The 20,604-nt window shown below is 42.9% G+C and overlaps 1 protein-coding gene across 1 annotated transcript; it reads right to left on the bottom strand.

Moving 5' to 3' along the window:
- Positions 1-5,643: 5,643 nt before the first annotated feature.
- LOC121272201 (homeobox protein DLX-5-like) lies at positions 5,644-10,661 on the bottom strand. The gene is made up of 4 exons (XM_041178727.1): positions 10,511-10,661; positions 8,912-9,114; positions 7,416-7,523; positions 5,644-6,264 (listed from the first exon to the last, which is right to left on the bottom strand). The coding sequence occupies exons 1-4, from the start codon at positions 10,659-10,661 to the stop codon at positions 5,644-5,646; spliced, it is 1,083 nt and encodes a 360-aa protein (XP_041034661.1).
- Positions 10,662-20,604: the final 9,943 nt, after the last annotated feature.

Here is a 20,604-nt window from a genome sequence, read left to right as displayed (position 1 = left end):
ACCCTCTGTCTTCTATGACCAAGCCAGTTCTGTATCCATCCTGTCAGCTCACCTCTGATCCCGTGCGACTTTACCTTCTGTATCAGTCTGAGAAGAACAAAGGATTAATAATAGATAAAATGACTGTGGGAAATTGTTCGAGGAGGAACCAGGAAAATTAAAGAATGAAGATCAGAAGTTAAAAGGAAGAATCAGAATCTGAGGTACTGAAAGGTGAGATAAGAAAAGTGATAAAGAACATTAAGTAGAAAGGCACAAGGACAATATCAGCAGAAGAGCAAAGAGCAGGAGGTGAAACAATAGCAGATGCAGAGAAAGAGATTATTGATGAGATATGGAGCACAGGACTATATCTGAGGTGGTCACAATGCCCAAATAGCAGGTACACAGGACTGCAAAGTAATGCGTGACATCATCAGTCACCCCCTGTGTAGACAGAGAAGTAGCAGAGGGCCAGTTTGCTTTCATTCCTGCAAAGGGAACAACAGACACACTCAGCTTGTGCTCAGAAGGAGAAATGTGAAAATAAGCAGGAAGCCCAGCTTTGACTCATGTTCATTGATGATGCCAAAGTTTTTGATGCTCTCCAGCATAATGCTCAACGGAAGACACTGTCTGTGTGTCTAATACAAGAGCTGTACAGAAATGCTTCCAGAGTCATCAGAGTTAGTGATGGACAAACAAACCAATTCCATTTGAGGAGGTAATCAGGTAGAGATCTCTCTGTCACTCACACTGTTTAATGTTGTGGGAGAGAAGATAATGAGGATGGAGCAGGAAGTTATTAGAGAGCTGCAGCTGCATCATAGGAGGGTGTAACATATGGAATCTCAGATATGCAGAAGCCACCACACTCATAGCCAGAATAAAGGAAGAGCTACAGTTTATATAGGCCTAGTCTAAAGACACAGAGTCTTTTTGACTAAATATAAATGAGGTAAATGCAAAGTTATGGCTCTGAATTACAATAGAAAAGTTAAGATTGAAAGTACCAATATAGAGGCAGTGGACAAATTCAAGTACCTTGGATTGATGATAAGCACCAAAGTTCCATCAGAGAATGAAATCAAGGTTAGATTAGTTAAGTGTGACCTGTGGCCTAAGTAGCATCTGGAAGTCCAAAGGCATCAGCATGAAGCTGAAAAAAATGTCCAGTCCAGGCACTTGTGTGGAATGTGTCTCTTTATGGATGTGAGAATTGGACTCTGAGGAAAGGATGAGAAGAGGTTAAGAGCTTCTGAAATGTGAGTATGCAGGATGTTCAGAACCAGCTGGACGAACAGAAAGAGAAACGAGAGGGTTAGATTGAGAGCAGAAATTCAATAATCAAAAGGGTTGCTACACACAGAGAAAGCCAAGGGCAGACATTGGGAATGAAGATCTGACAGCCTTGTCCTGGAAACTTGAGGGCTAAAACAGAAGAGGAGGAAAATTCGATGCATGGATAGCGTTGAGGTATGGACTGAGGGATGTTTGAGAAAACAGAGAAGAAGCAAAGTAATGTGATTGGCTCCATTGAGCCTATGGTAACAATCAACAAACAAACCCACTTCAATTTTTCAACACATACCCCAGACTTTCTGAGCCACATTCCAAACATCTTCAGGTAGTCTGATCTGATGGTGAAAGGGACAAAGGACCAGTTCCCAAAGAAGGTGACCTCAGTCTTGCCACAGTTTACTTTGGCTCCCGAGGTCAGTTTGAACTGGTCACAGGTGCTCATCAGCCTGCACACTGACAGCGGATTGGGGCAGCAGATAGCAACACCATCCATGTACAGGGAGACTTTGCCCCAAGTGTCTCCACTGCCTGGGATTGTCACCCATCTTATGCCCTTATCATTCCTGATGGACTTGGTGAAAGGTTCGGTACAGCACATGAACAAATCAGGGCGGGAGGACAATCCTACTCGACTCCCGAATTGATTGGAAGGTTTTCCCATTCCCACCCATTGATTGAAACTAAGCTTCTGGTGCCTATGTTGAGCAGTTGGATCCCATTGTAGATTCCACCTTCCAATCTCCATTTTGGAGAGTACATCCATCATGTAGGTGTGCAATATTCTGTCAAAGGCCTTTGCCTGGTCCAAGCTGATGAGGCAGGTGTCCACTCCCCTGTCCTGTACGCAGCCTGGTACTACTCAAGAATATGATTGCCTATCAGATCTTCCTGCTGAGTACAGCACAGGTCTGACCTGGGTGAATCACCAACTCCAGAGCAGACTTGACCCCATTGGCAATGACCTTGGACAAAATTTTGTAGTTCATGTTAAGCAACAAAATGTGTAGCCAATTTCTAATTTCCTCCCTTTCCCCCCTTCCGCTTGTAGATGAGGGGGGTTGATGCCTTTCCTCATGGATTCAGACATGCTGCTGACCAGAAGCATACTCTCGTACTCTTCCAGCAGACCTGGGCTGATCCAGTGCCAGAGTCGAATACAACTCGGCCTGCAAACTGTCGTTTCCAGTTTTACTCGTCTTGAAGGGCCTGGTGGCCATTGTTGGCTCATCCTGAGTTAGCAGTTTGTCCAAACTCTCCCATGTCCTGTGATTTAAGAGCTCCAAGATAGAGGACAGGAAGGAAAGTGAGGCTCTGCTGTCTGTGGTCTTCAGAACTGTTTCTGTCCATTGCAATTTTACAGGTACATGGGCCAAATGCATATCCCAAGGCTCCACAGGTGACCAATAGGACCATAGAAGGCTGTTTACTCATGGCAACCAATGAAGTAGCCGCCACATGAACTGCCATCCAATTAGGCTTGGTGACCTTCCTCTCTGAGTAACTGGCCACTCAGACTCAGCCCGTTGCTAATGTTGGAGAGAGTTCGGGAGAGCAACTCTGTATTGGGCTGCTCTCCTTTTCAATGTACCAGGGCCAAGCCCACCCCCAGCAATTGGAAGTGTGAATCCTCCCGAGTGGGCTTAACTGGGCAGCTGTGCCACTGCCTCTCCACCCCTGGGAAAATGGTCCAAGTCCACATCGTTAATAGAGATCAATAAAAGCAGTGGTCCCAGCACTCACCCTGGGGAACCTCACTATCTGCTAGATGAAAACCCACCACTCACCATTACTCTTGTTACTTGTCACTTGTATCCATGCTGTCATTGTCCATTTTATTCTATGGACTTTAACATTTATTGGGAAGCTTATTATGTGAAATTTTATCAAATGCCTTTTGGAATTCCATGTATACCACATCAGCTGCATTACCCTCATCAAGCCATTCATTCAAAAACTCAAATCAACTTAGTTAAAAATGATTTTCCCTTAACAAATCAGTGCTGGCTTTCTTTAATTAATCAACATGAGCCCAAGTGATATTGTTTCGAAAGTTTTCCACCCAAAGATGTTAAACTGACTGGACTGTTGTTACTGGGCTTAGGCTTGTACTCTTTTTTGAGCAAGGGTGTCATATTTGTAATTCTCCAGTCCTCAGGCACCTCTCCAAACCCCCAACCAAGCCAAAGGAAGATCATAGCAAGTGCTTCCACAATTTCCATCTTTGCTTCCTTCAGTAACCCCTGGATGGATTGTGTCTCATCCTGGTGCTTTATCAGCTTTTAGTACTAGTAGCCTGTAATTGACCTGGATAGTCCTCCCCACTGCTTTATGTCCTTTAACAAATTCATTATCCATGCTAATACATTACCCTCCCAACCCCACGTCTTATCTTAAAGACCAGGATGGATTAATTGCATTGGAGTCTGAGTAACTGGCCATTATCCCACCTGAGGTCAATATATCAGAGGTGCTGTGGGCACTGAACACAGTTCCTGCTATCCAATGTGTGAATAGGCAACTCAGCCTAAAGTGGAAATGGAACTGTGGATTTACTTGTTCTTTATGTTTTAACTCTGTAATGTCCAAATTCAATCAGACAAGGTACAGAACACATTTCATAGATTGCATGTGGGATATGGCAGTCAATGTGTGTGAGAGACACAGGTGTGTGTACTTGTGCAGCACAGCAACTGTGTACGCACGCATGGCAAGCGTCTCACTATGTGCAGAGCATCAGACTGAACGGGTATAAAAAATCCATTAAAAGCAAGTGAAATATATTTAGGGACATGAAGAAGCAGAAAAGTGAGTCTTTTAAGGCATGTTGCCAAAGTTTCATCACACAGTCAAATTCATGTATTTCACAGTCACTGCTGCACGATATTGTGCTATTACAGCCAGTTTGGGAAAATGGAATCAGGAGAGTCTCAAACCTGTTTAATCATTCATTTATTAGGCTCTGGAGCCAGGATATTTACTTTCCAATCACGTCCAACTTATACCCAAGTCTCTGTCTTGGTAACGTACTGCATTATTCTGTGACATACTGGGGAGTAGGTGACATAGTGGTAATGTCACTGGGCTAGCAAGCTAGAGACCCAAGCTAATACTCTGGGGACATGGGTTCAAATCACATCAGGTCTGTTGGTGGGATTTAAATTCACTTAATAAAAACTGGGATTGAAAAACAGCACCAACTGTCATTATGAAACAACCCACCTGGTTCACTAAGGTTCCTTACATGTTCTGGTTCAGCATGTGGTTGACTCTTAGCCTCTGAAACAGATGAGCAAGCCATTCTGTTCAAGGGCAATTAGGGACGGGTAACAAATGCTGGCCTTGCCAGTGATACCCAGATACCATGAAGAAATAAAAATCTTCACCATACACATGAAGCTTGTTCCTCCAAGTCACTTGTTTTATGTTTTTGTCTATAGCACTTGTATAAAAGAAAGCAGCATGGTGTTCTAATCTGCCAAGCACTCTATAGGAGTGACCATCCCTCTGGTACACCTGCTCCAGAAAGCTTTCTCCCTCCTGGAAATTTCTATCCCTGACCCCCAGCAACAATCAACAGCTTTGCAAATTTTTTAGAACTTTTATTTCAAACAATATTAACATCAGGATAACAACAAAACAAAACAGATTACATTGCAGAACATTTCTCCACTATGTCTGCAAATGTGCAAAAACTTGTGCAAAGGCACTTTGTTCACAATTCACTGCTGCATATTGCACAATCTATCCCAGCAGATATATCATACAAAGTTTATTTATTAAACATTAATGTCTCAACAATTGTTGAAGAATACTCTGTATGAGCACTCTGTGCAAAATACATGTTCCATCAACCCAAAACAAAGTATTAAGTACAACTTAACATTGCTTGCAGAGAGACAGAGAGAGAGAGAAAAGAGAACATTTGCACATCAATAGATTTGTACTTTTAGCCATTTTGCAATTCATACCTTTCTGATTGGACTGGATGGAGTGCCTGATACAATCACCATCCCTCCAAACTGCACAGGTTAATGTACCTGGAGTTGCAATGTGTATTTTTCTCACTTCTACTAAAGCAGGTGTGCTCCTACTGAAGCAGCCAGCAACGCTTGGCCAAAGGCAGTACATATCAGTTTAACGGCATTCCGAATATCTAACATACCGCTTAATCCAGCTTGCTATTTATCAGACATTTCCAGTTACCACTCTTCCAGATTAACAAATACTAATTTAATTTGGCTTCAATGATTTAATAGCAAATAGAATGAGGAAGTTAGATCTTTAAGTTTTTACTCTGGCCCAAACACCCTGAGAAACAACATCCAGGTACATTCCTGTCCCAAATTCACACATTGGCCTAAATTATAGAGCACCAAACAAATTGACAGGATAGATTTCACTGAACAGAGTCGCTGATCCAGGCTGTTGCATTCCATATCCATCGAAGACCGGTGCAAGTGCTAGATTAACTGGAGAGATCCCATCACTTTGCACTGGGCTCCAGTTATTCAGATGTATTTGGCTGTCCTGACTGGAAACAAGCACATCTCTCCCAAAGTTCTCCATGTTAAATGAAGGTGAAATGTGGCCAACTTCCGGTGAAGGGAAACTGGCCGAGGTAGCGACGTACTGGATATCCTCTGTGATTGATGGAGATTGGGGAATTTTGACAGCTGGCAATCCCATTCCTGATCTTGGAATCTGATTTCTGAAGCTCAAAGACTGGGCACCTGGGATCACAAGGTGTTCCTTGTGAAAGCCACCAACATCTGGATCTGGGCAGTTTGTTGGTGGAAAGCTCTGGAGGTATGAAGAAGTAGATGGATATTGAGGATCTCCATTAAACTGAGAAGACTGAAGAACTTCCATAATCGGTTGTTCCATGGAGGTTCGGTGCTGTCTGAAGGGCATGGTCTGCTGCTGGTATCTGTTAAAATGGGGCTCCTTCAGTCCAGGTGTTAGCCCTGGGGTCAGGGAGAGGGTCTGGAACGAGAAATAAGACATCAGTCTGAGCAGCTAATTCAATACCACAGAGAGGTAAAGAAAACTGTTAAAGTGAGTTGGGCCCACAGGAATGATGAAACAATACCAGCAGCACTTCATCACAGGATGGTTACAACACAGAAGGAGGCCATTTGACCCATTTCTGCAAGTGCAACTCACATAGCCCCCCCTCTCCCACCCATTCCCCAAAGCCCCACAATTTATTTGCCCTTCAGGTGCTTATCCATTTCCCTTTTGAAAGTCATGAATGTATCTGCCTCTACCACTCAGGCAATGCATTCCAGGTCCTAAACACTCGCTCAGTAAAGAGATTTTTCTCTTGTATAACCTGCAGTTCTTTTGTTGTTCATCTTATTTAGGTGTCCTATGGTTCTCAACACTTCTGCCAATGGGAACTGTTTCTCTCCAACTTTTCTGTCTAGACTGCTCATTGTTTTGAACACCTTCCTCTTCTCTTCTCCAAGGAGAACAACCCCAACTTCTCCAAACTATCTACATAACGGAAGTCCCTCGTCACTAGAACCATTTCGCCTGAATCTTTTTCTGCAATTCTGGAAACCTTCACATTCTTCCTAAAATAAATGACTGCAGCATAGTTCAGTACAGGGATACGGAGCGGACACTGCAATCCTGGGATAGTCGGGACTGGGATACAGAACAGATGCTATAATCCCAGGATGGTTGGGACAGAGATATGGTGTGGACATTGTCATTCCAGGATAGTCGCGGCACAGGTGTTGAGTTGACATTTTAATCCCAGGATTGTTGGTACAGAGCTGTGGAGTGGACATTGTAATCCCAGGATAGCTGGGACATGGATGTGGAGGAGACATTGTAATCCTGGGGTAATCGGGACAGAGGTGTGGAGTGGACACTGTAATCCCAAGATAGTCAGGATAGAGGTGCGGAGCGGACATTGTAATCTCAGGATAGTCAGGAGAGAGCTGTGGAGTGGACATTTTAATCCCAGGATAGCTGGGACAGAGATGTGGAGGGGACATTGAATTCCCAGGATAGTCGGGACAGGGATATGGAGCGGACACTGTAATCCTGGGATAGTCGGGACTGGGATACAGAGCAGATACTGTAATCCTGGGATAGTCAATGTATTTCATGATTCAGTTTCTTACCTGTGAAGAAATGGGACTGAAAGTTGATTGATTCCATGAGGTTGCTGGGGGTTGGATACCTTGTCTGCGTTTAACCTTCATCCTTCTATTCTGATACCATGTTTTCACCTAGAATTAATAAAAGCAAGGAATTAATGCTTTTGGTGAAGATATGTTGCTTTAGTTCTCCGAAGGCCAGTGCCAGCTCTTTGAAAGAGCTATCCAATTAATCCCACGCCTCTCAAACCCTGAACATTTTTACACAGACACTATCTAATTCCATTTTGAAAGTTACGATTGAATCAGCTTCCTCCCTCTCCACCCCCTTTTCAAACAGTGCTTTACATAGGAACATAGGAGCAGGAGGAGGCCATTCAGCCCCTTGAGTCTGCATCACCATTCAATTAGATCATGGCTGATCTCCAATGGCATTTTCCCACTAGTCCCCATATCCCTCGATATCTTTAATATCCAGTCATGTATCGATTTCTGTCTTGAACATATTCAATGCCTGAGCATCCACAACCTCTGGGGCAGCAAATTGCAGAGATTTCCCACCCTCGGAGTGAAGAAATTCCTCCTCCACTCAGTCCTAAATAGCCTGCCCCTTATTCTGAGACTATGTCCCTGTTTCTAGCTCCCCCACCCCCACCCCCAGCCACAGGAAACATCCTTCCTGCATCTACCCTGTGGAGTCCTGGAAGAATTTTGTATGCTTCAATCAAATCCCCTCTCATTCTTTTAAACTCTAGAGAACACAGGCCCAGTCTCTTGCTATAGAGGGAGAGCAGCGAAGGTTTACCCGACTGATTCCTGGGATGGTGGGACTGACATATGAAGAGAGATTGAGTCGATTAGGATTATATTCACTGGAGTTCAGAAGAATGAGGGGGAATCTCATAGAAACCTATAAAATTCTAACAGGACTAGACAGGGTAGATGCAGGAAGGTGGTTCCCGATGGTGGGGGAGTCCAGAACCAGGGGTCACAGTCTGAGAATACGGGGTAGACCATTTAGGACTGAGATGAGGAGAAATTTCTTCACCCAGACAGTGGTGAGCCTGTGGAATTCGCTACCACAGAAAGTAGTTGAGACCAAAACATTGTATGTTTTCAAGAAGGAGTTAGATATAGCTCTTGGGGCGAAAGGGATCAAAGGATATGGGGAGAAAGCGGGAGCAGGTTATTGAGTTGGATGATCAGCCATGATCCTAATGAATGGTGCAGCAGTCTCGAAGGGCCGAATAGCCTACTCCTGCTCCTAGTTTCTATGTCTCCTCAGTCTCTGCTCAGAGCACAATCTCGCCATCTCAGGGATCAGTCTGGTGACGTTTAAACTTACTGTATTAAATCGCTCACAGTCCCAGCGGCATCTTTATTTATTCTCGCAAAACACCTCAGCATTTTGAGGAATCGATGAAATCCCCTTCAGGAGAACAATCCCAGTTTCCCTGGACCCTCCATACAAACCCCTCACCCTGTTCTCAGTAACCTCGCCCGCCCAATAAAGCCATTACCTGTTTACAAGTAAGTCCCAAGTTGTTGGCGATCTCTGCCCGTTCCTGGGGAGAAATATACTTCTGCCTTTGAAAGCTTTCCATTAAAATTCTTTTCTGCTGCTCGCTAAACACGGTCCGGACTCGGGCTCTGGGAAGCTCGGCTCTCCTGGGGTCACTTCCTCGCTCAGACTCGCTGCTGCTGCGTCTGGAGACACTGGAACCTGTTGGGGTGAAAATTCAAATCGTTCACATGAGGAATTCTCAGCCCCTGGGCCCTGCTCTATTTCTCGTCCCATTTGAATTTCACTCGGGTTTAAGCGCCGAAATGATTTGAAAATGAACTTTGTGCCACTAAAGGAAAGAGGTTTCTCCGATAGATACATACATATTCCCGCCTTTCCCACTCCCAATTAACATTGACTAAAAACAAAGACTTTGAACCAATTCGGATTGAATTTGATTCGGCGCTTCCCGGATTATATTTTGGTCACTTTTTCATTCCGGACCTAAAAGCCAAACAGAAAAGGCTGGAAAATCTCACAAGGTCCGGCAGTGTCTGTGGAGAGAGAGAGTTACCATTTCCAGACTAACATGAACCTGCTTCACAATCACCGCGTTTTCCAGCATTTTCTGTTTGGGTTTCAGACTTCCCGCATCCACAGAATTTTCATAACACAAACAAAAATACCTGCAAAAACTCAGCAGCTCTGGCAGCATCTGTACAGAGGAGCACAGTTAATCTTTCCAGTCCGCATGACTGTTCAACAGAACAGAATAGAAAGTTCAGACACACTCGAAAGATTAACTGTGTCCCTCCCCACAGATGCTGCCGGACTTGCTGAGTTTTTGCAGGTATTTTTGTTTTTGTTTTGGATTTCCAGCGTCCGCAGTTTTTTTGCTTTTATCCGCAGAATTTTCCTTTCATTCATTTCTCACCTGGCGGATTCCAGACTCCGGTTCCGGGAATTTCCTGGTCGTTGGCGGGGCTGGCGCTGTATCCAGGAGCTGCGGAGAGAGACACAATTTACAGACAAGACCATTCTGAAACCCTCCAACAGCAAAAATTACACTAAACCCAGTCCTGCATTTCCACCCGGAGCCCAGCCTATACCCAGAGACCACCCCCCAACCCGGAGTCCAACCCCCAACCCGGAGTCCACCCCCCAACCCGGAGTCCACCCCTCAACCCGGAGTCCACCCCCCAACCCGGAGTCCACCCCTCAACCCGGAGTCCACCCCCCAACCCGGAGTCCACACCCCAACCCGGAGTCCACCCCCCAACCCGGAGTCCACCCCCCAACCCGGAGTCCACCCCCCAACCCAGAGTCCACCCCTCAACCCGGAGTCTACCCCCCAACCCGGATTCCACCCCCCAACCCAGAGTCCAACCACCAACCCGGAGTCCACCCCTCAACCCGGAGTCCACCCCCCAACCCGGATTCCGCCCCCCAACCCGGAGTCCGCCACCAACCCGGAGTCCACCCCCCAACCCGGAGTCCCCCTCCCAACCCGGAGTCCACACCCCAACCCGGAGTCCACACCCCAGCCCTACACCCGGAGCGAGAGGGTGAGTAAACCATTTTTACTGACTTTGGGAGTCGATACTTTGCTGCTCACCCTGGATGTCGTCGCTGCCGCACATGTTATAGGAAGAGGCTGTAAAATCCGAAATGATCCCATTGTAGGCTAGAAATTCCCTGCTGAAGCCGTCCTCCTGTAAATCTGGAACTGGGAATCCTGGCAGGTAGTCGGGGTATAGACCCTCCATTCTGGCCGTGTTAGAGAGAGCTCTGCAAATGTGATGTCCCTGCACTCGCTGGGAGCTCAAATCACCTGTTTATCTGTCCTGGACCATTCACACTTACCTCCGGCCGAATCTATTCAAATGCAAACGAGATATGATCAGAGAGGGGGCGGAGGTGTGAAAACCATCAGGTAAGAACACCTTCTGAATGTAATCTTCTCAAATGCAGAATATTCGCATTTAATTTAACTTACAGGACGAAATTCCCGTAAATAAGAACATTCAAAGCCGCTGAGTTGCTTTTGAAGGTGACACAAATTGAGAAGAATAAAGATAAGAGCCTTAAATATCACAGCAGGGTTACAAAAACTCAGAGATAAAAACAAAAAACTGTGGATGCTGGAAATCCAAACCAAAAACAGAATTACCTGGGAAAACTCAGCAGGTCTGGCAGCATCGGCGGAGAAGAAAAGAGTTGACGTTTCGAGACCTCATGACTGGAGAAACTGGGATTGTTCTCCTTAGAGCAGAGAATGTTAAGGGGGAGATTGAATCCATGCATTCAAAATCATGAGGGGTTTGGTTAGAGTAAATCAGGAAAAATTGTTTCCAGTGGCAGGAGGGTTGATAACCAGAGGGACACAGATTGAAGAGAATCGGGAAAAGAACCAGAGGGGAAGGTTCATTTACACAGCGAGTTATTGTGATCTGGAAGGCGCTGCCTGAAAGGGCGGTGGAAGCAGATTCAACAGGAACTTTCAACAGGGAATTGGATAAATACTTTTTCCATGTCATGGGGGAAAGAGTGAGGGGGTGAAGGGGCATCAGTGGAGAGTGGAACTAATTAGATAGCTCTTACAAAGAGTAGGCATAGGCATGATGGGCTGAATGGCCTCATGTGCAGTATTGTTTTAGGATTTTGATAATTGGAATCCATCCTACCTGACATTTTTAAATAAAAACAGAAAATACTGAAAAAAAAACTCAGCATCTGTGGAGAGAGAAACAGAATTAACATTTCAAGTCTGGATGACTTCTTCAGAACTTGATGCTTTTGTGTTTGAATTAACCCTGCCAGATGAAACTGCAGTTTTGTGCCTCACATCTTGTGACATAATCCTATGCCCTTTGGTCTTTTCCCTCACTCCCCAGCTTTCATTTCATTAAAACCAATTACATTTCCAAGTTTCCACAATTCTGATGAAAATTCATTGACCTGAAATGTTCACTTTCTTTCTCTCCCTCTCTCCACAGGAGCTACCAGAACTGCAGTGTATTTCCAGCATTTTCTGTTGTTATTGCAGATTACTATGGATTCAAAGGAGGGCAGATATTTGATTACTCTACACAGATGTTGCCCAATATTCTCAGTGCTTCCAGCCTTATTTGTGGTTATTGCAGTTTAACACAATCCAGTAAATAGATAAACTTGGGGAAATAAATACAAATTATATTTTGAGTGATAGGCTGGAGATAGAGAAAAGCTGGAATTGAAACTCTTAAACATAACTGAGCCTCAGTGAGCGGAGTACAACAAACCAAAAGGAAAGTCATTGTGAATACATTTTTTATCCAACGAACAATAGGTTTTGTGCTGATTTGGTGGTAAGATTGATCCTAGAACCATATCACAGTGTGCACTTGAAATTCTGCAAACATCAAGTGGGATTAGACTGCTTTGCTCCTCATCAGGGAATGTAGACACTAGGGGCTGAATGGCCTCCCTCCATGCTATAAATTTCTATTATCAACACCCTAGGTTAGAAGGGTGGTGGCAGTGGTGGGGGTGGGGGGGGAGGAGGTGGTTGGGGAATCAGGCAGTGTTCCTGACTACATATTGAGCTGATGTGTGTGTGTACATAAGTCTCTGTGTATATCAGAGACAACATCTAGTTCCTGTCACCAAGTGTCACATGAAGAGCAACCTCTCCAGCACTGCAGCAGAATCTGGGGTCAGAATATCCTGGCAAGGTTCAGTGTCTTGTCTCAGTGATAGCACTCACACCTGAGGCATTTTATTGAGAAGTCAAGACCACCTGAGCCCCAAAATCCAGACCAACACCCCACTGCGGGAGTGCTGCCCTGGCAGAGGGACAGCTCTGCACATGATAGGATTCAAAGAAGAGCCGGGGAAGCTCCTTCAATATGTTTCCTTTCAGTCTAGACGTCAGACGATGTTTACTTGTACATTTGCCATTGTAATTATCCTTGAATTAAATCTTGAGGAACATCATCTCTTGATTAGGCGCTTTGCAGCTTCCTGTATGTTCAACAATTGCAGATCTTGACAATTATCCCTATTCTCCCCCCTCCCTCCGCACCCTTGAGGAGTGTAGGTGCTGGAGATATTTCTGCCGTTATCCTATATGGAGCTTCCCATGATCCATCTTTTGTTTCTTCACTGATTTCCAGCACCTTTTGCCCTGCATCATTTCCCTCCACATTTTCCCCTCACACTCTCTTTCCCTGCACTTGCTTAGAACATTTCTAACTTTCTCCAGTTCTGATGAAACATCAAATCAGTTTGTCCACCACAGATGCTGCCAGAGTGAGGAGTATTTCCATTTTTAATTGGTGGGAGTTTGCAGTAACAAAAATCAACACTTCCAAGTATTTCATTGGCTCTGAAGCACATTGGGATATCCTAAAGTTGTGAAAGATGCTATAGAAATGGAAATTTTCAAATGAAACCCACACTGACACTGAATCCAGGACTCTGCAGCCAACCTCGAGTGAGTTACAAAAAGAGCCAGCAGGACAGAGAATTCTGTAGTTTTATTGAAATCTTATGTTAACATCATGATGAGAAAGACATATCAAGCTAGGTTTAAAAACACTGAATATTTAAAATCTGACAATATTACAGCAGGTTGGCTGATGTTGTGCTGAACCATGGCCAGTGAGAACACACAGGCCAGACTCTGGAACAAGGACTGAGCTCAGCAACTAATCAGCAAATATAAAATCAATTATTTTTCAGCTAGAATCCCCTTGAGTAGCTGCTTCTCCCAGTGCCGGTTGATGGAGTTTCCTCACTCCTTCCTCCCAACACCAGGAACGAGCTCAGAAAGTCAGGACTAGCGGAGGGCAGGAATGAAAGTTACAGCTGGTAACTCTCAGAACACAACATCCAGCCAGAGCCAGTTACCCAGGGACACACTAACATTCAAATGTGCTGGACATAAATTCAATATTTGTTTCTTATCTGCATTTTTCATACAAGTTTGTTTTTATCAATTTTCTTCAGAAGTATAAAAAATACAGTTTGGTTAAAACAATGTAGAGAGCTCTTTCAGAATGGTTGGAGGAAGCATTGAGAAATCTTTGGTGTCAGTGTCAAATATTTAAAAAAGGAATATGGCAAAACCAGATACCGGGGGTGGAGGAGGAGAGACCAAGAGAGAGAGAGAGAGAGAGTGAGTGAGTGAGTGAGTGTGCACACACAGGGCACAGCACCCGGGGATTTAAGGAGAGGCTGTCCACAGGATCTACAGAGAGTAGGACGGAGTTGTAACACGACTACAATTGTGTTTGTGTGGATGGAGAGCTGCTTCACGGGTTTCAACATTTCCCCTCTGCAAACCAATGATTCTCTGTACTGGAAATGTGAAAAAAAATGGTTAATATCTTCAGCCTAATCACCAATAGGGGCTATTGGAAATGATAACCTTTTCATAATGAAGTTCATCCCCTGCAGGTATTTGCATCTCATATGGCTGGCCTTGCTGAACATGCCCAGGCCTGGCCAAGGCTTGCTGGAGGGAGAAGTCAAAGTGTTGCACTGGGATAGTGTGACTGTAGGAAGTCACTGGGATTTTCATTGGCTCCAGTTCTGGCTGTGAGGAGAGCGCAATGGCTTGTTTCTTATTGACATCCAGTAATTGAATTGCAGTTAGTGACATGCGGATAGTGACATGAAGTTATTGACACACAGGTAGCAACATGCGGTTATTGAAACATTGTTATTGACACTCAGTTATTGACTTGCAGTTAGTGACACATGGTGAGTGACACACGGTTATCAATACACAATGATCAACACATGGTTATTTTCACACAGTTATGGACCCGTTTTTGCCTCTATTAAATCTTTTTGCATCTGTTTGCGTCTGTTTAACTCTGTTTGCCTCTGTTTAACTCTGTTTAACTCTGTTTGCCTATGTTTGCCTCTGCTTAACTCTGTTAAAATCTGTTTGTCTCTGTTAACTCTGTTTGCCTATGTCAAATTCTGGTTCACTCTGTTTAACTCTGTTTGCCTATTTTTTCTCTGCTTGCCTCCGTTTAACTCTGTTTGCCTCGGTGTAACTCTGTTTGCCTCTGTTGGCCTCTGTTTAACTCTGTTTAACTCTGTTTGCCTCTTTTTAAATCTGTTGCATCCAATTAATTCTGTTTGCCTCTGTTTGCATCTGTTTTCATCCCTTTGCCTCTGTTTAAATCTGTGTGCCTCTGTTTATTCTGTGTAACTCTGTTTAACTCTGTTTGCCTCTGTTTCACTCTGTTTACCTCAGTTTGCCTCTGTTTAACTCTGTTTGCCACTGTTTAACTCTGTTAGCCTCTGTTTGCCTCTGTTTAACTCTGTTTGCCTCTCTTTAATTCTGTGTAACTGTATTTAACTCTGTTTAACTCTGTTTGCCTCTGTTTAACTCTGTTTACCTCTGTTTGCCTCTGTTTAACTCTCTTTGCCACTGTTTAACTCTCTTTGCCTCTGTTTAACTCTGTTTGCCTTTGTTTGCCTCTGACTAACTCTGTTTGCCACCTTTTAATTCTGTTTGCCTCTGTTTGCGTCTGTTTTACTCTGTTTAACTCTGTTTGCCTATGTTTAAATCAGTTTGTCTCTGTTTAACTCTGTTGAACTCTGTTCGCCTCTGTTTGCCTCCGTTTCACTCTGTGTGCCTCTGTTTAACTCTGTTTACCTCTGCTTGCCTCCGTTTAACTCTGTTTAATTCTGTTTAACTCTGCTGCCTCTTTTTAAGGCTTTTGCCTCCATTAAGTCTGTTTGCATTTGTTTGCATCTGTTTAACTCTGTTTGCCTCTGTTTAACTCTCTTTACCTCTGTTTAATTCTGTGTAACTCTGTTTATCTCTGTTTGCCTCTGTTTAACTCTGTTTACCTCTGTTTGCTTCTTTTTAACTCTTTTTGCCTCTGTTTTACTCTGTTTGCATCTGTTTAACTCTGTTTAACTCTGTTTGCCTATGTTTAAATTTGTTTGTCTCTGTTTAACTCTGTTGAACTCTGTTTGCCTCTGTTTGCCTCCGTTTCACTCTGAATGACTCTTTTAAATTCTATTTACCTCTGCTTGCCTCTATGTAACTCTGTTTAACTCTGTTTGCCTCTTTTTAACGCTTTTGCCTCTATTAAGTCTGTTTGCATCATTTTGCATCTGCTTAACTCTATTTGTCTCTGTTTAGCTCTGTTTAACTCTGCCTATATTTGCCTCTGTTTAACTCTGTTAAAATCTGTTTGTCTCTGTTAACTCTTTTTGCCTCTGTCAAATTCTGTTTCACTCTGTTTAACTCTGTTTGCCTCTGTTTGCCTCTTTTTTCTCTGCTTGCCTCTTGTTGACTCTGTTTGCCTCTGTTTAACTCTGTTTGCTTCCATTTAACGCTGTTTACCTCTGTTTGCCTCTGTTTAACTCTGTGTAACTCTGTTTGCCTCTGTTTAACCCTGTTTACCTGTGTTTGCCACTATTTAAATCTGTTTAACACTGTTTGCATTTGTTTAACTCAGTTTAACTCTGTTTGTATCTGTTTGCAACTGTTTAACTCTGTTTACTTCTGTCAAACTCTGTTTACCTCTGCTTGCCTCTGTTTGCCTCTGTTTAACACTGTTTGCCTCTGTTTATCTCTGTTTGCCTCTGTTTAACTCTGCTTGCCTCTGCTTAACTCTCTTATTAACTCTGTTTGCCACAGTTTAACTCTGTTTGCATCTGTTTGCCTCTGTTTAACTCTGTTTAACTCTGCTGAAATCTGTTTGCCTCTGTTTTATTATGTTTTAGTCTGTTTGCCTCTTTCAAAGTCTGTTTAACTCTTCTTGCCTCAGTTTGCCTCTGTTTAACACTGTTTGCCTCTGTTTAACTCTGTTTGCCTCTGCTTAACTCTTTTTTTAACTCTATTTGCCTCTGTTTAAATCTGTTTATCTCTGTTTCACTCAGTTTAACTCTGCATCCGTGTGCCTCTGTTTTACTCTGTTTGCCTCTGTTTAACTCTGTTTGCTTCCATTTAACGCTGTTTACCTCTGTTTGCCTCTGTTTAACTCTGTGTAACTCTGTTTGCCTCTGTTTAACCCTGTTTACCTGTGTTTGCCACTATTTAAATCTGTTTAACACTGTTTGCATTTGTTTAACTCAGTTTAACTCTGTTTGTATCTGTTTGCAACTGTTTAACTCTGTTTACTTCTGTCAAACTCTGTTTACCTCTGCTTGCCTCTGTTTGCCTCTGTTTAACACTGTTTGCCTCTGTTTATCTCTGTTTGCCTCTGTTTAACTCTGCTTGCCTCTGTTTAACTCTCTTATTAACTCTGTTTGCCACAGTTTAACTCTGTTTGCATCTGTTTGCCTCTGTTTAACTCTGTTTAACTCTGCTGAAATCTGTTTGCCTCTGTTTTATTATGTTTTAGTCTGTTTGCCTCTTTCAAAGTCTGTTTAACTCTTCTTGCCTCAGTTTGCCTCTGTTTAACACTGTTTGCCTCTGTTTAACTCTGTTTGCCTCTGCTTAACTCTTTTTTTAACTCTATTTGCCTCTGTTTAAATCTGTTTATCTCTGTTTCACTCAGTTTAACTCTGCATCCGTGTGCCTCTGTTTTACTCTGTTTGCCTCTGTTTTATTCTGTTTGCCTCTGTTTCACTCTGTTTGCCTCTTTTTATCTCCTTTGCCTCTATGTAACTCTGTTTGCCTCTATTTGGAACTGTCTAGCTCTGACTGCTTCTGTTTAACTCTATTTGCCTCTGTTTGCCTCTGTTTAACACTGTTTGCATCTGTTTAACTCTGTTTGCCTCTGTTTAACTCTGTTTGCCTTAGTTTAACTCTGTTTGCATCTGTTTGCCTCTATTTATCTCTGTTTGCCTCTGTTTAACTCTGTTTAACTCTGCTTAAATCTGTATGCCTCTGTTTTATTCTGTTTTACTCTGTTTGCATCTGTTTAACTCTGTTTGCCTCTTTCAAACTCTGTTTAACTCTGCTAGCCTCTGTTTGCCTCTGTTTAACACTGTTTGCCTCTGTTTGCCTCGGTTTAACTCTGTTTGCATCTGTGTGCCTCTGTTTAACTCTGTTTGCCTCTATTTAACCCTGGTTAAATCTGTTTAACTCTGTCGGCCTCTGTTTAACTCTGTTTTACTCTGTTTGCCTCCTTTTTAATCTCTTCTTCCTCTATTTAACTCTGTTTGCCTCTGTTTGCATCTGTTTAGCTCTGTCTGCATCTGTTTAACTCTGTTTGCCTCTGTTTGCATCTGTTTAACTCTGTTTGCCTTGGTTTAACTCTGTTTGCCTCTGTTTAACTCTGTTTGCCTCTGATTGCCTCTGCTAATTCTGTTTGCCTCTGTTTAACTTTCTTTTGCCTCTATTTAACCCTGGTTCAATCTGCTTAACTCTGTCGACCTCTGTTTAACTCTGTTTTACTCTGTTTGCCTCCTTTTTAATCTCTTCTTCCTCTATTTAACTCTGTTTGCCTCAGTTTGCATCTGTTTAGCTCTGTCTGCATTTGTTTAACTCTGTTTGCCTCTGTTTAACTCTGTTGGCCTTGGTTTAACTCTGTTTGCCTCTGTTTGCCTCTGTGTAACTCTGTTAGCCTATTTTTAAATCTATTGCCTCTAATTAACACTGTTGGCCTCAGTTTGCATCTGTTTGCATCTCTTTGCCTCTGTTTAATTCTGTGTAACTCTGTCTAACTCTGTTTGCCTCTGTTTGACTCTGTTTACCTCTGTTTGCCTCTGTTTAACACTCTTTGCCACTGTTTAACTCTGTTTGCTTCCATTTAATGCTGTTTACCTCTGTTTGCCTCTGTTTAACTCTGTTTAACTCTGTATGCCTCTGTTTGTCTCTGTTTACCTCTGTTTGCCTCTGTTTAACTCTCTTTGCCTCTGTTTAACTCTGTTTGCTTCCATTTAATGCTGTTTACCTCTGTTTGCCTCTGTTTAACTCTGTGTAACTCTGTTTGCCTCTGTTTAACCCTGTTTACCTCTGATTGCCTCTATTTAACTCTGTTTAACTCTGTTTGCTTCTGTCAAATGCTGTTTACCTCTGCTTGCCTCTGTTTGCCTCTGTTTAACACTGTTTGCCCCTGTTTAACTCTTTTTTAAAACTCTGCTTGCCTCTGTTTACCTCTGTTTAACACTTTTTGCTTCTGTTTATCTCTGTCTGCCTCTGACTAACTCTGCTTGCCTCTGTTTATCTCTTTTATTAACTCTTTTTGCCTCTGTTTAATTTTATTTAACTCTGTTTGCCACAGTTTAACTGTTTGCATCTGTTTGCCTCTGTTTAACTCTGTTTAACTCTGCTTAACTCTGTTTGCATCTGTTTGCCTCTGTTTAACTCTGTTTAACTCTGCTTAACTCTGTTTGCCTCTGTTTTATTCTGTTTTACTCTATTTGCCTCTTTCAAACTCTGTTTAACTCTGCTTGCCTCTGTTTAACACTGTTTGCCTCTGTTTAAATCTGTTTAACTCTCTATCACTCAGTTTAACTCTGCATCTGTGTGCCTCTGTTTAACTCTGTTTGCCTCTGTTTAACTCTGTTTTACTCTGTTTGCCTCTGTTTCACTCTGTTTGCCTCTTTTTATCTCCTTTGCCTCTATTTAACTCTTTGTGCCTCTGTTTGCAACTGTTTAGATCTGACTGCCTCTGTTTAACTCTGTTTGCCTCTGTTTGCCTCAGTTTGCCTCCGTTTAACTCTGTTTGCCTCGGTGTAACTCTGTTTGCCTCTGTTGGCCTCTGTTTGCCTCTGTGCAACTCTGTTTGCCTCTTTTTAAATCTGTTGCATCCAATTAATTCTGTTTGCCTCTGTTTGCATCTGTTTTCATTCCTTTGCCTCTGTTTAAATCTGTGTGCCTCTGTTTATTCTGTGTAACTCTGTTTAACTCTGTTTGCCTCTGTTTCACTCTGTTTACCTCAGTTTGCCTCTGTTTAACTCTGTTTGCCACTGTTTAACTCTGTTTGCCTCTGTTTAACTCTATTTGCCTCTGTTTGCCTCTGTTTAACTCTGTTTGCCTCTCTTTAATTCTGTGGAACTGTATTTAACTCTGTTTAACTCTGTTTGCCTCTGTTTAACTCTGTTTACCTCTGTTTGCCTCTGTTTAACTCTCTTTGCCACTGTTTAACTCTCTTTGCCTCTGTTTAACTCTGTTTGCCTTTGTTTGCCTCTGACTAACTCTGTTTGCCACCTTTTAACTCTGTTTGCCTCTGTTTGCGTCTGTTTTACTCTGTTTAACTCTGTTTGCCTATGTTTAAATCAGTTTGTCTCTGTTTAACTCTGTTGAAATCTGTTCGCCTCTGTTTGCCTCCGTTTCACTCTGTGTGCCTCTGTTTAACTCTGTTTACCTCTGCTTGCCTCCGTTTAACTCTGCTTAATTCTGTTTAACTCTGCTGCCTCTTTTTAAGGCTTTTGCCTCCATTAAGTCTGTTTGCATCTGTTTGCATCCGTTTAACTCTGTTTGCCTCTGTTTAACCCTGTTTACATGTGTTTGCCTCTATTTAACTCTGTTTAAATCTGTTTGCTTCTGTCAAACGCTGTTTACCTCTGCTTGCCTCTGTTTGCCTCTGTTTAGCACTGTTTGCCTCTGTTTATCTCTGTTTGCCTCTGTCTAACTCTGCTTGCTTCTGTTTAACTCTTTTATTAACTCTGTTTGCCTCTGATTAAATCTATTTAACTCTGTTTACCACAGTTTAACTCTTTTTGCATCTGTTTGCCTCTGTTTAACTCTGTTTAACTCTGCTTAACTCTGTTTGCCTCTGTTTTATTCTGTTTTACTCTGTATGC

The sequence above is a fragment of the Carcharodon carcharias genome, chromosome 33, assembly GCF_017639515.1.
Source record: "Carcharodon carcharias isolate sCarCar2 chromosome 33, sCarCar2.pri, whole genome shotgun sequence".
In the NCBI taxonomy this organism is placed as follows: Eukaryota; Metazoa; Chordata; class Chondrichthyes; order Lamniformes; family Lamnidae; genus Carcharodon; species Carcharodon carcharias.
Note: the sequence above shows the minus strand (reverse complement) of the source record. Positions and strands in the feature narration are given on the sequence as shown.